This window comes from Notamacropus eugenii, chromosome 7 (assembly GCF_028372415.1).
Source record: "Notamacropus eugenii isolate mMacEug1 chromosome 7, mMacEug1.pri_v2, whole genome shotgun sequence".
NCBI classification, from domain to species: Eukaryota; Metazoa; Chordata; class Mammalia; order Diprotodontia; family Macropodidae; genus Notamacropus; species Notamacropus eugenii.
In genome coordinates, this window is record NC_092878.1 from 144,755,831 (window position 1) to 144,770,905 (window position 15,075).

General features: G+C 38.9%; 1 protein-coding gene across 9 annotated transcripts in view; it reads right to left on the minus strand.

Moving 5' to 3' along the window:
* WDFY3 (WD repeat and FYVE domain containing 3) overlaps positions 1 to 15,075 on the minus strand; it is a 324,335-nt gene that overhangs the window by 49,158 nt on the left and 260,102 nt on the right. For 7 of the 9 annotated variants that reach the window (XM_072622967.1, XM_072622964.1, XM_072622965.1 and 4 more), the window contains 4 exons: positions 13,419 to 13,646; positions 7,876 to 7,929; positions 3,921 to 4,089; positions 1,284 to 1,447 (listed from right to left, as the gene is read on the minus strand). In XM_072622967.1, the coding sequence (XP_072479068.1) occupies positions 1,284 to 1,447; positions 3,921 to 4,089; positions 7,876 to 7,929; positions 13,419 to 13,646 (615 nt within the window). The remainder of the gene's footprint in view (positions 1 to 1,283; positions 1,448 to 3,920; positions 4,090 to 7,875; positions 7,930 to 13,418; positions 13,647 to 15,075) is intronic. The other 2 variants (XM_072622966.1, XM_072622962.1) reach the window with 1 other exon arrangement.

The window sequence follows — 15,075 nt, forward strand, 5'->3', positions numbered from 1 at the left end:
TTGCTACAAGGAAAATGCTTCCTACAATCTATCTACCCTTCACATTCTCTAGTGCCATTTAGGTAACTCAGTAACTTATAAACTATATTACTGCATTCACCCAGTGGCATGTACCAAGCAAGCTTCGCTGTAGAGGAATGTTGACTGTCAGGGGACAGAAACATGAAGGAGAATTTAGAGCGGGATGAAGCCCAGAGCTGACTTTTCTTTTCGTCCATTGCTACATACCCTGGAAAAGTTAAAAATTACATGTGAAAACTGGCTTTGTTCTGTATTCCTCTGTTTAGCTCCTGATGCAAAAGGCTAAAATTTCTTTGAAATCCTGTTGTTTTCACAAGAGGAGAGGACTGGTGATCTTTCAACGTCAGCACTGTTTTCTAGGCAGCTACTATCCCTTAGTAACAAGACTTATTTTAAGACTAGTCAAGAAAAGTGTGACAAGAAGACAAAGTCAAACAAGTCTCATCTCCTGTCCAAGTTGAAATCTAATATTAGAATATAAAAGCCAAGAGCCAGAGTAAAAAAACTATTATTAAAAGGGATCTGGAAGAAGACACTGTCCTACAATATCAAGATGAATGTCTACTTTCTGTCTCTGCCCTTGTCACAAGGTCAGTAACGTAACCGTTAGTAATAAAACAGAAACCTACAGGTTCTTTGGCGGTTCTGAGATGTCCTCCTCCTCAACTGATACTAATGATCTCATTGGACAGCTCAGAATTCTGACGTGTTAGAACTTCAAAAGAATGACGACCCATTTATTTATTAGGAGTGAAGAGAGAAGCGGTGCTTAGCACAGGGAACAGAGGGTTGGCCCTGAAGCCAGACAGATGTGGGCTCAGGTCCTGCCTCTGGCCACTTAGTATTCAGAGCTCTTGTTAACTCTCTAAGATCACAGAGAAGGTGGCAACCTGCATGGGGAGAGGGAATTTCCTCACAAGGGAGCTCACTATAACGATGAAATCACAGGACAAAACTCTAAGAAGCAAACACAGGACCCTTTGATCTTCACTCACTGCCTACACACAAATAGAGGCAAAACACACTAATTCTGTAGTCTTAATTTAAGAGTGCTTTCTCAGTTTCAAGACTTTCACAGATAGGGGAAACAAGCCAGAGAAGCTGAAGGATTTATCTAAGATTGCATTTATCACAGGGAATAAAAGACAGACTCTCTAGTATCCTGACAAAAACCTTACTGACCAAATCAGTGACCAGCCTCCCCAAAGTATCTGAACTCAAGTTCTTAAGTAAAGCAAGGCTGAATGTTTTTAAACCAATACCTTCTCTCCCTCTTCCAGCAGGCGAAGTAATGTTGCATTATCTGTTTTCTCCTCCTCTTCTATGGAGCTGCCCTCAGCAATCTGGTCCTGCAGTTGTTCCTGATTTTCTTCATCCCCCCCATCAGGGGCAGAACGAGATCTTTTCAGAGGAGGTTTAACCAGACCTGTAATGTCATTACCAAATAAATCACTGTTGTTGTCATAGGGATTAGTTTTGCAGTGAGACCCTTATCTCCTATAGTTTAAATAACTGGAATTCAAACTTCTCTGATGTGAAATCTTTAGCGGTCACAAACCATGGTGGCTTGTTTGCCACCATATAGGATCCTAAAGAGAAATAACTGGCATACTTACATGATTCTCTAAGGCAAGATTCTCAATGAAGAGAGAATGAAAATAACAGGGAACTAAAAAAAATAATTAACCAAATTATTTTTAATTAAAATGCTAAAAAAAAGAAATTACAAATATAAAAATTCCCATGTTAATGCCTCTTTCTGTCATAGAGGTAACCCTGGATTCTCAAAAATGACATTAGTATTGTACAAGCTCTGGTCAATTCTACCAAACAGGAAAGACTTTGAGTGTGGTCCCTTCCCACAACAGATTGCATACACAACGAGAGCTCTTTTAGCATGAAGAATAAATTCCCAGGAATGGTGGCATGTATCTGACATGCACTTCCTGAAGTCATAATTATGTAAAACAGTGGTAAATGATTTTAGTCCAACGGAAATGTGAGTGTGAATCTAAATACATGCAACTACTTCAGGAGGAATCATTATTTGCATCCATTGGGATCAAGCCTAGATGGGCTGAATAAAGAGAAGTTAGGCACCAGGTGGTTACCTGGCAGTGAAATTTTTGCCACAGCAACTAATGAAAAATATAAAACTACCATGTGAATCTTGATCTTTGCGGCCTCCTTCTATTTCCACAGTGATGATAGTTAAAAAGGGGGGGGGGGGGCGGGGAAGAGACAGAAGATGCTAAGAATTTCAGGTCAGTTTTACTTATAAATATTAATTTAAATGTTGATATTCCAAACGTGCAAACTTTGTCCAGCAAGTAAGAGCAGATCCATGATTGAATCATATCCATACTGACATTCTTACTATAAGTAAAACAAATAAAAGCAAAGGAACCATAGATAATTAGAAAGACAGCTTACAGATCCTCCTTATAAAAGTGAATAAAACAGTTAACAGAGAGCTGGCTTTACCATATCCACAAAGGCAAAAACACATCTTTCCAAGAGATATCTGGTCATCTCCCTTTGTAGGTTTGTTGATATTTGTAGATATTTTAAATAGATATTTGTGTGTGTATCTATGTCTATACGTGTATGCGTGTGGGTGTGTGTGTGTCACAGAAAGGTTAAAAGTTTTACTTAAATTCATGTAGCAAATTAATAATGGAGTTGTTGGGAATATAAATTTCAGCACAATCCATTTTTTCTACTAGATTATACAAAAATCTATTAATTAATGTTGGATCAAATTTCATTTCCCCCCTGCAAAGAACAGTAAGTTTGGAGAATCACATCTTAGTAACTTCTGATGATCCCCCCAATTCCAGGAATCCTAGAAAGGAAATCTGAGAAAGGAAAGTGATCTCAGTGGTCATGTAATGCAGATCACACATCGACAGAAGGACTCTTCACTCTCTGGAAGGAGGAGAATCCAGCACTTCACTTCTAGATGGCTCTAATGTGAGGAAGTTCCCCTGATATCAAGTCTAAGCTGCCCTTCTTGAGGCTCCCCTGCCATGCCACTGCTCCTGACTCTGATTTCTAGGGCCAAACACAATGAAGTCTCATCCCTTGTGCACATGACTGCCTTCAGTTATCTGAAGGCAGTTATCAGATCTCCCCTCAAGTCTTCTTTTCTTACAAATACCTACTGCCTTCAGCCAACTTTTGTATGACATGAACTCAAGGTCCTTCACCTTCCTGATGACCCTCCTCCAGCTTATCAATGTTCTTCTTAAATCATGGTCTCCAGACCTGAACACAAGACTTCAGATGAAGTCTGAAAAGGGGAGAGTTCTGAGGACTATTATCTGGAAGCCACATCTCTCCTAATTCTGCTCCAAATTACAGGAATTTTTTTTTGAATCAGCGCACAGCTGATTCATATTGAGCCTGGAGGACAACACAACCTCCAGATTGTTTTCATGACTGCTGTCCAATTCTAGCCTCTTAGAAAAATCTCTAGCTGTAAAAATTTAGAGCAATCTCTTTAACCCAGAAGTGAGATGGCCACCTCTTGTTGGTTATAACGCCTCAGTGACAAACCCAGAAATGGTAAATTACAGTTTAAGCTTAAAATAACTACATGCCCTGGAGCATGATGACCTATGGCTGTCATCATTAAACAGCTGGCCAGCACACAATACACATAGGAAAACAATTAAGTGATGCCTCATTCTCCACCTTTGGCACAGAGATTAAACCTACACAATCCTGAAACAAGTACTTATTCCCAAGTCATTTCAGGATTATGAAATTAATCCTGGTAGTCTATCATCCCTATTTCTTCATGTTCTAATATGAAAGAATCAGAAACCCAAGCAGTCCACAAAAGAGTAAAAGATGCAAATGATCAGTTTTAATGAGCCACAAAGAGGCAGTCTAACCTTTAACTTTGGCAATGGTGTCTTCTCCATGCTCTGGCTCCTGCTGAGTAGCCTCGCCTTCCGAACTTTCTACAATGGCATCTTGGACAAAGGCTGGATTTCCCGAAGCTAGTCGCATGTAGTATTCTTTGCTGTCATAGCTGACTGCCCTCCGGTATCGAGCAGGCTTCTAAAACATAATCAAGGACAGCCTCATCAAACCATCTTTCTACAGAACAAAGAGCTATAGAAGCACTGAAAATCCAAGGTTATTGAGGGGAAATTCTGTATAATTTTATGTTACCTATTTCCCAGTAGTTAGTTAGTAATCAGTAAGCATAGAATTTTCTTTAATATGATGAAGATATGTACACTTGCTCTAACTGTGGCCAAGTGAATGTCCTGTAAAGAAGTTCTTACAACTCTCATAACTTTACATATGAATATTTTGAAGAGTTAATCAAATATTGTAATGATGTCCCTACTGGGAAATGACAAAAATATCAATAGTTCTGCACCCTCAGAATCAGTGATTAGCAATGAGAAGTGTCAGAAATCCTTCCTCTGCAGCACTACACATGTTAGTATGGGCTAAACACAGCACATACAGCCCCTCCTGCTACATACACTGAAATCTACCTTTCCAGGTTTCTTTTGAATCCGTCGTATTTTCTGCTCAGCTTTGATCTTTCAATTAGAAATGCTCAATCTTCTAGTTCAATAAAGATCCATTAAAAAAAATCCATCTTTTCTCCTGTAGAATTATACTCAGTTTTTAAAGGTAAGTTATTTTTAGTTTAAGCCCCTATCCTTTGTCTTTTGAATTATTCCAACTTTTCTGGTTTAGAGTAGAATCTCCCAGGGCTAGCATGATTGGGACGATGGTTTCTTGGTATCTGAACTATTTTTTTCTGGATGTTTTCAGTATTTTTTTAAACTATGTTATGAAAGCTTTGGATTTTGGTCATGAAATTCCCAGAAATTTTCCTACTGGAGTTCCTTTCAGGAGGTGATTGATAAATTCTTTCTATCTTTCCTTTACTCTCTTGGGTCTAATATACTGTGGGGAGTTGTCATTTAGGATTTCTTAAAATAAGGTGAAGAGATTTTTTTCCTCCTATCATGGCTTTCAGGGAGTCCACTGATTTTTAAATTACTTCTCTCTGACCTGTTTTTCAGGTCAGTTATTTTTGATAGCAAAGATTTTATATTTTTTAATTTTTTTTCCAGTTTTTTTTGATTTGTGCTACCATTTTTTTCCCTGTCTCATCTTTTTGATCTATCCTAATGTTCAGGAAATCTGCTACTTGGGTAAATTTTTACCACTTTCTGTTTTAAGCTACTTATTCTGCATTCAGTTCTCTCTTCCAGAGCTTTTATTTCATCTTTTTTTTTTTTTAATCTCTTGCTTCATTTTCACTTTGTCTTTGTGGAAAACCCATTTTTCCCTCTGACTTTGCTTGAAATTGTTATGGAGTCACTCATTTGAGGTATCTCTGGGTCTACTGTAATTCTTTCCTTTCATTCTTAGCTTATGAATTGGGGGTTCTATGCCAGGGACAGATTCCATCTCCAGTTGTGCTGGGGGTGGCTGCTGGCTCTGGTGGTTCTGGATCCATGTCCCCTGGGTACCTGTGCATCCTCCTTCACCTTCTTGCCTCAGGGCCCATGGAGCTCTGAGATTCAGAATGCTGGAGGCCAATAAAGATCAGCTGAAACACTGCCATGGTCTTCTACCTATCCCCTGCTCTCCCTAAAAAGGTTCCCTTTTACTAGCCAAGCTCTTATTTCTCTTTTCCACTCATACAAACCCTGTCTACTCACTGGGTCAATAGAGGGCAGTTTCTGAATACAATAGGCTGATTTTTGTCTGGACCTGAGATTTCATCAGTGTAAAGAACTTCCAATGCAGAAGGCCCTCCACTGATCCAGATGAGTGATTCATTTTGTCACTCCATATCTTACAGTCTCAGGGAACTCCCTGGAACACAGGTCAAATGATTTGCTCTCAGTCACAGAGTTGGTATATATCAAGATAGGACTTAAAATAAGGTTTTCCTGATTCGAAGGTTGTCTATCCATTACACTAAGCTGCCTCATGGGAATAACTCTTCTTTCAAGGTCCTATGTTCAGGTGCACTCCACATAATGTTCCAAATAATGCTGCCTTCCGATAAAGTCAAATGGACTTTAAATTATAAGCAAGCCCCATTGTAAAGTCACAAACCTCCACTGTAGCTGATCTGCTCAACCGAGCATCCATTTACAGAATTCCAAAGGAAGTGACCAATATCATGCCCCAAACCCCCCTCTCTTTGCCTAATATCCTTTGTGAACAAATTAATTACTGACATTTGGCAAAGAATTCCTCTATGAAATAAAATTGAATGCAACTCTAGCTTCACTTCCTACATACATCTGTTTGAAAGAAGACATATGGTTCACGATTTAATTTACAATTTAAATAAATTGTCGTGTAATTAGAAGCAACATTTTAAAAAGGAATATAGGAGTGAGCTATAGGAAACTCTTAGAGTTATTAAGGGAGAGCCATATTTCCCTCTTATTTAAAAATGGTTCTCTACTTGCCCTTGTTAACATATCTCCTTCAAACACAGACAATATGAAGATATGGGTCTGAACAGCTTGTGAGATGAAACATAAAATCACAGACCCTCTGAAGGGAAGGTTCATATGCCTCCACCATTCAAACTCCTTTGGATAGAGCTAAAACAGACTAGAATACCTTGGATCCAGACTTTTCATCAATACTTTAGCTATAAGCCTGAAATGAGAACGAAGTTCTAGAATCTTCATTCATTAAATATATTTATTTTACTTTTCCTTTCATATAAACAAATAAACTCTTAATATGTTCCTCAGTCTGCAACTAAACATGATGTGATAAGGTACTGTGTGCTGATGTATAAACAGGGGGAATACCTGTCCTACTATGAACAGAGCAAGCATACTTTCTGCTCATCTAATCAAATTGCTAATAGAAAGTCTAACCAAAAACAAATGTACTTTTAGATGGAGTGTATTCCTAAAAATGAAGATAGTTCTGATGCAGAAAATTACCTTCTTTTGAAGTCCATAATAACATAGGGGAATGAACTTTAAATGAAAGAGTGACAAATAGGAAACAGAAATTAAAGTGTAAAAATGAAACACATGAAACCCTAAAATAAAAACTTTACTTAGAAGTAGGGCCAGTTAACGGAAAATTTCCTGAGAATTCTATAACAGTGAAAATTAAAAGACTAGGATAAACCTCTTATTCTATAGGAATAAGATCCTTTTCAAAAGTAGGAGTACTGAAGTCTTGATAAAGTACTTATTTCAAAATAAATGAAGGCAGAGTTAGTGAATATATAGATGTAAAAGAGTATCTAGGAGATTACTGTAAAGAGTTGTAATTCCAAGCTATTAGATTCTTTCTTTAAATACTTCTGAGGTGTTACAATGTTTTCTAGGAAGCGCCCAAATGACATTCAACTGACGAACAGAACAATAAAATAATTTATACTTTTTACTTCTGTCATAAATTTTAAAAGATTCATTCTTTCTGATAAATAATACCTTTTTTAGCTCTTTCTATCCACCTCTACATTTCCTCCCCACCCCCCCAAACAAAAAAAAAATTCCTGAATTTTGGAAGGGTCCTTTTTCTACGTAAATCACTGAGTAAACCACATTTATCAAGCATGACCAATTACTAAAGCCAATATAAGTTGTATTCCAAGCAGTGAGAATTAAGCCTGTTAGTGAGCAACATACAAACTCTACAGAAATGATTAGGCAGATTGGCAAAGGATAGAAGAACATATTTTAGCAAGGATGTATTAAATCTTTAAACCTTCACATATTTATTGAAAAAGCAACTTTGAAAACCAATCTTTTAAGTTAGTTTGGTCTGTCATGCATTAAAACTGTGCATGGAGTTGACATTCTTTTATGGTGCTTTAAGCTTTACCTTTTGAGGAGTGGTATCATCGGGAAGGTCAAGCTGCTTACTTGGGGTGGCAGACTGAAAACGGGGGATGAAGTACAGAGAGATCAGAAAAAAATCTGTGTGTGCACACGTGTGTATGTGTGCATGTGTACGTGCGTGTGTGTGTGCACGTACGTGTGTGGTGTGTGGTATGTGCTCATGCATGTGTGCATGTGCATGTATGACAGCAAGGCTTTCTTGAGTTACTGGTAAAATGTGAACTAGATATGAGCTATTACTCAAAGAAAGTAAATTTTGAAATCTAAACTGCTTGACATGATGAAATTTTGCATTTTATGACAATTTTATGATGACAAAATAATTCAAGAAAAAACATAAAAATATCCATTGTTGTTAAAGACCCTTCATCTCTCTCTCTCTTTCTCTTTCTCACATACACACACACACACACACACACACACACACACACACACAAAATATGTATATATGTATATAAATAAAAACCTAAAAAAATCCCCTTGCATGTGGCTTAATACAGTATTAGCTATTTGATTCTCACAACAACCTTGGTAGGGAAGTTCTATTATTATCTCTATTTTACAGATAAGGAAATTCAGGCAGATAGAAGTGAAGTGACTAGGCCGGGGTCACAGAGCTAGCATCTGAGCTGGAATCCATCCTTGACCTCCAGGCTCCAGGTTCCATGTTCTACAAAGTGTCACCTGACTGAAATCTACAGAATAGAGGATCTCAAACTTTTCAGTTTGGTGACCCCAATTATGGAGGAATTAATAGAATTTTTGTTTATGTGAGTTTTATCTGTTGAGTTACCACATCAGAAATTAACTGAAAAATAAAAACAATTATTCATTTGAAAATAACAATATGCCTATTACATGTTAGCATATATTACATATTTTTATGAAAAATAATCATTTTTTTAAAAAAATAGTGTAAAGAGAGATTTTTCTTTTAAAAAAAACTCTTACTGTCTGGCTTAAGAGAATAGCTGGATTCTTATATTTGCTTCTGCGCTCAATCTACTGTGATATAATAATCACAATAAACACAAAAGCAGCTAAACCTTTATACAGCACTACTACGTGCCAAGCACTGTGTCAAGGGCTTTTACAAATATTATCTCATTGGATTCTCCCAACAACTTCGGGAGGTAGGTGCTGTCATTATCCCCCTTTTACATTTGAGGAAAGTGAAGCAAACAGGCTAGTTAAGAGCCTTGCCCAAAGTCATGTGGCTAGTTAGTGTCTGATGTTCGATTCTGAACTTGGGTCTTTCTGCACCAACTGCCCCCTTGAGTTGTTTTGATTGAAGTAAGTGAAGAAAATTCAGCCTCATATGAGTATACTTTAAAAAGGGAAAAGTATTTTAATAGGCAAATGATGCCTTAATCTCTTGGACTCCTTGAAAGCTCTCAGGGACCTCCCCTGGTCTATGGACCATATTTTGAGAACTACTGCCATAGAAGATACAAAAATCTAATGCTTGATAGTATCTTCAACCCGTTGACCAGACAAGGAAACTCTCACTACTGATACAGGTTGGCAGCCTCAGAGAGCTCCCTTGGGCAGGGGAGGGGGAGGTTATGTGACTTGTGCAGGGTCATGCAGCCAGGATGTGTCAATCTTGAACCCAGGTCTGCCTGGCTCTGAGGCCAGTTCTCTACTCACCACAACACAAGTTTACAAACTCTTCGTATATATTATGTCATTTGAGACTCAAATAAATCTCATGACGTAAGAATTACAAATACTTTCACCGTCCTTTTACAGATGAGAAATCGAAAGTTCAGAGAGGACAAGAATCAAATTCTACTTTTGAAACTTTCTAGCAATGGGACGCTGGGCAAGTTATCTAAAATCCCGGACCCTCAGTTTACTGATCTGTAAAAGGGGGCTGCACTTGATGGCACCTAAAGTCCTTTCAAGTTCTAAGGTTAGGTTATTCTGTATAATTTGTCCAGATCACACAGCTAGTCAAACGACAGGGGCAGAATTTGAGCCCAGGTCTTTCTGAGGCCCAATCCTACATAGTAATAGCACAGTGCTAATACAGCAACTCTGATAAACAGTGCTGATGAAACATGCAATAAAAGAAAATGCTTGTTAATGAAAAATAAAACCAAGCATTTACCTCAAATACTTTACTAATTTATCTTTTGTTCCAGCTTATTGTCTGGAGTGATTTGGCACAAAATGCATGCCCCCAGAAGGGAAACCACACCAAGAGCTGTAATCAGTGAATAAACTCCACAAAAAAAATCCAAAATAACTAAAAGGAAGCAACAGAATACATTTATATCATTTTATTTTATTTTATTTTATTATATTTTACTCAGATTGTCCTTTATGATACAAAACCCATGGCCTGGTCATTTCTCTGCAACCCTCATTAGAATAACACACTTCACATTCTAATATTCATTCTCTCGTTACTTGGTAACCAATCAGAATAGACTGCCATCCTTAGGAACACTCACTCTTCCAAAAGCATATAAGTGATAAGTAGGTTCTATGAGGGGTCTGTGGCATCTGAGAGCACTATTGACCTCTTTTATTATTATTATTATTGCTAGCATGATGAACTTATTATACATTACTGCAGATTTTGCAGCTCGCAGCTACAAAACTAGGTAGGGAGGTGTAGATTGGAAATAAACAACTGCAAATAAAACACTCTTTTGTCCTAAACTCTCTTTTATATACCTTGCTTGTATCCCCTGCTACCAGGAAGGCTAAGGCCGGTGGATCACCTTTAGGGCACTAAGTCTACCACAGTCAAGGTGGCTGTCCACACTAGGTCTGCCACCACAATAGTGATTGGAGGAAGGGGGACCAGGAACCTTAGAAGGGCTAAACAAGACAAGTCAATGCTCCCGTGCCAATCAGCAGGGGAATATGGCCTGTAAATGGGCACTATGCTATCAGTCTAGGTGAGATGGGATCCAGCTAAAGAAAGAAAAAAGATTTAAAAGATTTAGTGATTTATAAAAGCACTGCTATTCCCTAGCTCAACATGGAGAAAGTAACCCTATGGGCTACATTTTGAACATAAGACATGGCTTTTGTACAAATTTAATAAAGACTACTAGGAAGGAAACTAAATGCACCTCCAAAAGCCTTCTTTAAAAGGCAATGGTGGCACCACAGAAAGAGTCTGGAGTTTGAACTCATTTATTGTTTTGATCCAACTCAACAATACAAACATTGAAGATGACATTTCTGCCCTCAAAGAGTTTATAATTTAAAAGGAGGAAGATACATGTATACAAGTAAACATAATGCAAGCTAAAGAGCAAACCGAGATCCAAGACATTTAGGGAGATAGTGGCAATACTGATTGGGACCACGGCAGAACAAGGAGGTGGAGGTAAGGACAGGTGTTTGTTCTGGACATGAGAGAGTAGGATGAGATGATGGGATATATTCATGCCCTGAAGTAGATTACCATGAAATGCCTGTGATTTGGGAGGCTGGAGCTAGACTGTGGGCTTGAAGGCCAGAATAAGGAAGGTAGTGAGTCCCTGAAGACTTTCTTTTTTGAGTAGAGCATGACACAGCTAAGGCTGTTTATTGTGAACATTACTTTGGCAGCCATGTAAAGGACGCGCTGAAGAGGGAGAATCTGGAGGAGGGGAGCCTTGCATAGAGGAGGCTGAAGTTGTCCAGGTGAGAGGTGAGAAGGACTTAAGACAGAGAAGTAACTATAACAGCATAAAGGAACAGAAGCAGGGGACGTATCAAAGGCTTTACTAACCAACTGGATGTGGAAGATGAGAAAGAAGAAAAGTGAAGAAGAATGGACTGAGGCCCCACAACGTGACAACTTAGAACAGTAGCAATGCTACACCTTTCATAAAATTGAGAAACTCACAGGAAAAAATCAGCCCCTTACTAAGCATGGACACATGATTCTAAGCCTTTGAAGGCCAATGATCTGCAAAAGGGCTGAGGACACATTTATAGCACACCTCATCCAGGATCACTGACACTGGCCTCAGAGGGAGGTCTTGTAATTTTTTAGATTTAATTAAGTCTGGAGATGAATCCCCCTTCACCAGCTTCACATCAAAACTTCTTCTAGATGACAAGGAAAAACAAGACAATGTCCCTGACCTCAAGGAGGAGAAAGAGCATGTCCTCAGAAGATGAGGGGGAGATATGAATAAAGATAAGTCAATGAAAAATGTACGCAGCAGAGACCTTCTAGCTTCTGGGGGCACTAGGAGTGGCAGCGAGAGGTCCCATGAGGTGGCCCTGAGCAGAAAGGCCCAGGGCAAGAGGCATCATGCCATGTATGGGCAGAAAAACAGGAGGTCCATTTGACCGACATGTGGAGTGTACAAAGGAGTAAAGGTTTGGTGGATCCACACTTCCATGTCAGTGGAAGAATTAACATGTTAACCAGTGGGAAGAAGATGGCCTTGGGACTTTTGGAGGAGGGACTGCCATGGTCAGACCTGTGCTTCAGGCATGTCACTTTGGGGTGGGAAGGCTTGTGGCAGAGGTCAATGAGACAGCCACTACACTAGTCCAGATGGGAGGCAAGAAGGGCTTGAATTACAATGGGGGCTCTGAGCATGGAGAAAAAGGGACAGATGGAAGAGGTGTGGGAGAGGGAGTCAACAGGATCTAGCAATTTGTTGGCTGTGAATGGTGATCCCAAGGAGTTGAAACCTTGGGTAATTAGAAGGATGGTGGCAGAAGCCCTGAATCCACCCCTTGATGCCTCCCTGTGGGTGACCCAGGATTTTTAAAGGCATTTCCAGCAGAGCACCAGCATCCGTAGGTACTATCAGGGAACAAAGATTTCAAATAAGAATGGGTTATCAAGCAACAAATAGGATTAGATAAAACAAAAAACCTGTGAAGTAATAGTATTTGTTATAAGGTCACAGATCTATAATCAATACTGGTAGAAAAGACTTTGAAAATACATGAAAGGATCATTTCCTTTGTGTAGATATCTAAAACCAGAAGTTGTTTGGGTGTTTAAGTGCAGAATGAAAAAAAAAAATGAAAAGGCTCTGAGGGAAAATGTAGTTAGCTCTAGGTTTCTTAATTGGTGATACCTCTGTCAGGCTCTCAAAGGAAAATGTTGGTCTTTACAAAAAACTACAACTTCAAATGAGCAGAACTTTTAGCAGAGAGGGGCCCTGGAGGGAGCCTTGGGTGGGGGAAGTTCCCCTTCAGACACATGCTGGCCATGTTAACCCAGAAAAGTCACAGGTCTCAGCGATTCAGACAACTCTTCAAGACTATCAGCTGTGAGAATGTGCCAAACTTACTATAATCAATGAAATCGCAAGTCCAATAAAACAATTATAGTGAAGCAAAATAATACCAATACTAGTATATTCCATAGTTCTGTCCATCTCCTTAATTAGTTTCCAATAGAAGAGAAAATAAATTAGCAAGCTGCTAATTAAAGTGAAGTTAGGATTTCAGGTAGGATATTTTAGGTAATTCATATAATAATCTGAAAAAGCTTACAAAAGAACAGAGAAATCTGGACAGCTACTATCCAACAGAACCATGAGTACTCACCAACACATTTGTCTCTTGTTCAATTTCTGGCACATAAGGGTAGTGGTTGTAAAACATGTCATTCCGGACCATTTTTTTCCTCATTCGGCAAGGCCCCTCCGTCATCTCCAGCATCCACTTGTCCAGATGCGAGCCGATGGGAGGACCCCACAAACCTCTTTCCCGCAGCAGCTCATACTCGATTTGGCCCCATTCCTCTGTCACGTATTTCAGGGCGTTTTGCTGACGCTATGGATGTGAAGATTTCCAAACTGGTATCCAATCAAAGCAGTAGTAGCAGTAATAAATCTAGAAATAGCTCAGAAACAAGGTCATATCTGATAATAAAAGCTGCCTGTATTAGTTTTGCCAAAATGGTTTAATTATGACTGAATCAAGGTATACTTTTTAGGAGTATGGAAGAATCTGTTTTGATGACACAAAGTGCAGTGATTAGCACCAGAATGTATTGCAAGTAAATGGCAAAGAAAACCTGCACACACTTCTCTGAGGCCTCACTAGGGCTTGGAAATGACCCGGAACTTCCAGTCTGATGGCAGAGCACAAGCTCTAAAAGGACTATGGAGGAGGAAAAGCCAGGCCTGGGGACAGGTTCGACAAATGCTTATTAAGTGCCCACCTTGAGCCAGGAACTGAGTCAGAAAGAAAGAAACCCAACAGTCCATGACCTTGAGGAGCTTACTAAGTGGATAAAACATTCACAAATAAGTATACTATGAGAGCACTGAGAGAAGAGACGTGGGTCAAGGAGGACTTCATAGAGCAGGTGGAACCTTGATGAAAGAAAGGCAGGGACGAGAAAGGGGTGTATCACAGACATGAGCAACAGCTTGTGCAACTCCACAAGCATCAAACTCAGGAAATAGTCTGGTTAGAACACGGAGTTCGTACATGGGAGTAGTATGAAATAAAGCCAGAAAGGCAGGGGTAAGCAAGACTGACTAAAGTCTTTAAATGCCAAAGCGATCCACAATTATCTGAGGACCAGGTGTGATCATAAAAGGGGGGAAGGGCAGGTCAGGAAGACCATCTTTTAAGGTGTGTGGGGACACACCACTCTTTCATTCTCATAACACAGTATACCTTGATCAGTCATAATTAAATAATTTCAGTAAAACTAATACAGGCAGCTCTTATTTGTTTCTGATATGATAATGAAAAGCCTGCTTGACTGTACTGGTCACAAAAACCAGTGACATCTGAACACAATGTCTGTTCTGGATGTTGAAAGTTAGCTACTGATCTTTTGTGGCACAATAGCACTGACAACAGCAGTGAGAAAGTCTTGACCTTCCATGGTTGGCTAATCAACACAGTCTTTTGAGTATGACCCTGAGGACTTATGAAATAATTGCCAGAAGGTACTGGAAGAGAGCCATGAAAAAACATTAAAGAATTCTGGTCAACAGACTAGATGATTAACAAGGTGAAATAACCTGCTATTCTCCTATTAAACATTAACATCCCAGGAATATATGAAAAATATATATATATATATATATATATATCCCTGATCACTAAATTATATTTATTTATATGCACACATTATCAATCCTTACAATCAACAGTAAGGAAAAACTGTGGAAAGGGGCAATTTTTATTTTTCTTTCTATCTACTTTAGCATCTTTATACATGCCAAATAAAACTAAGTACTTT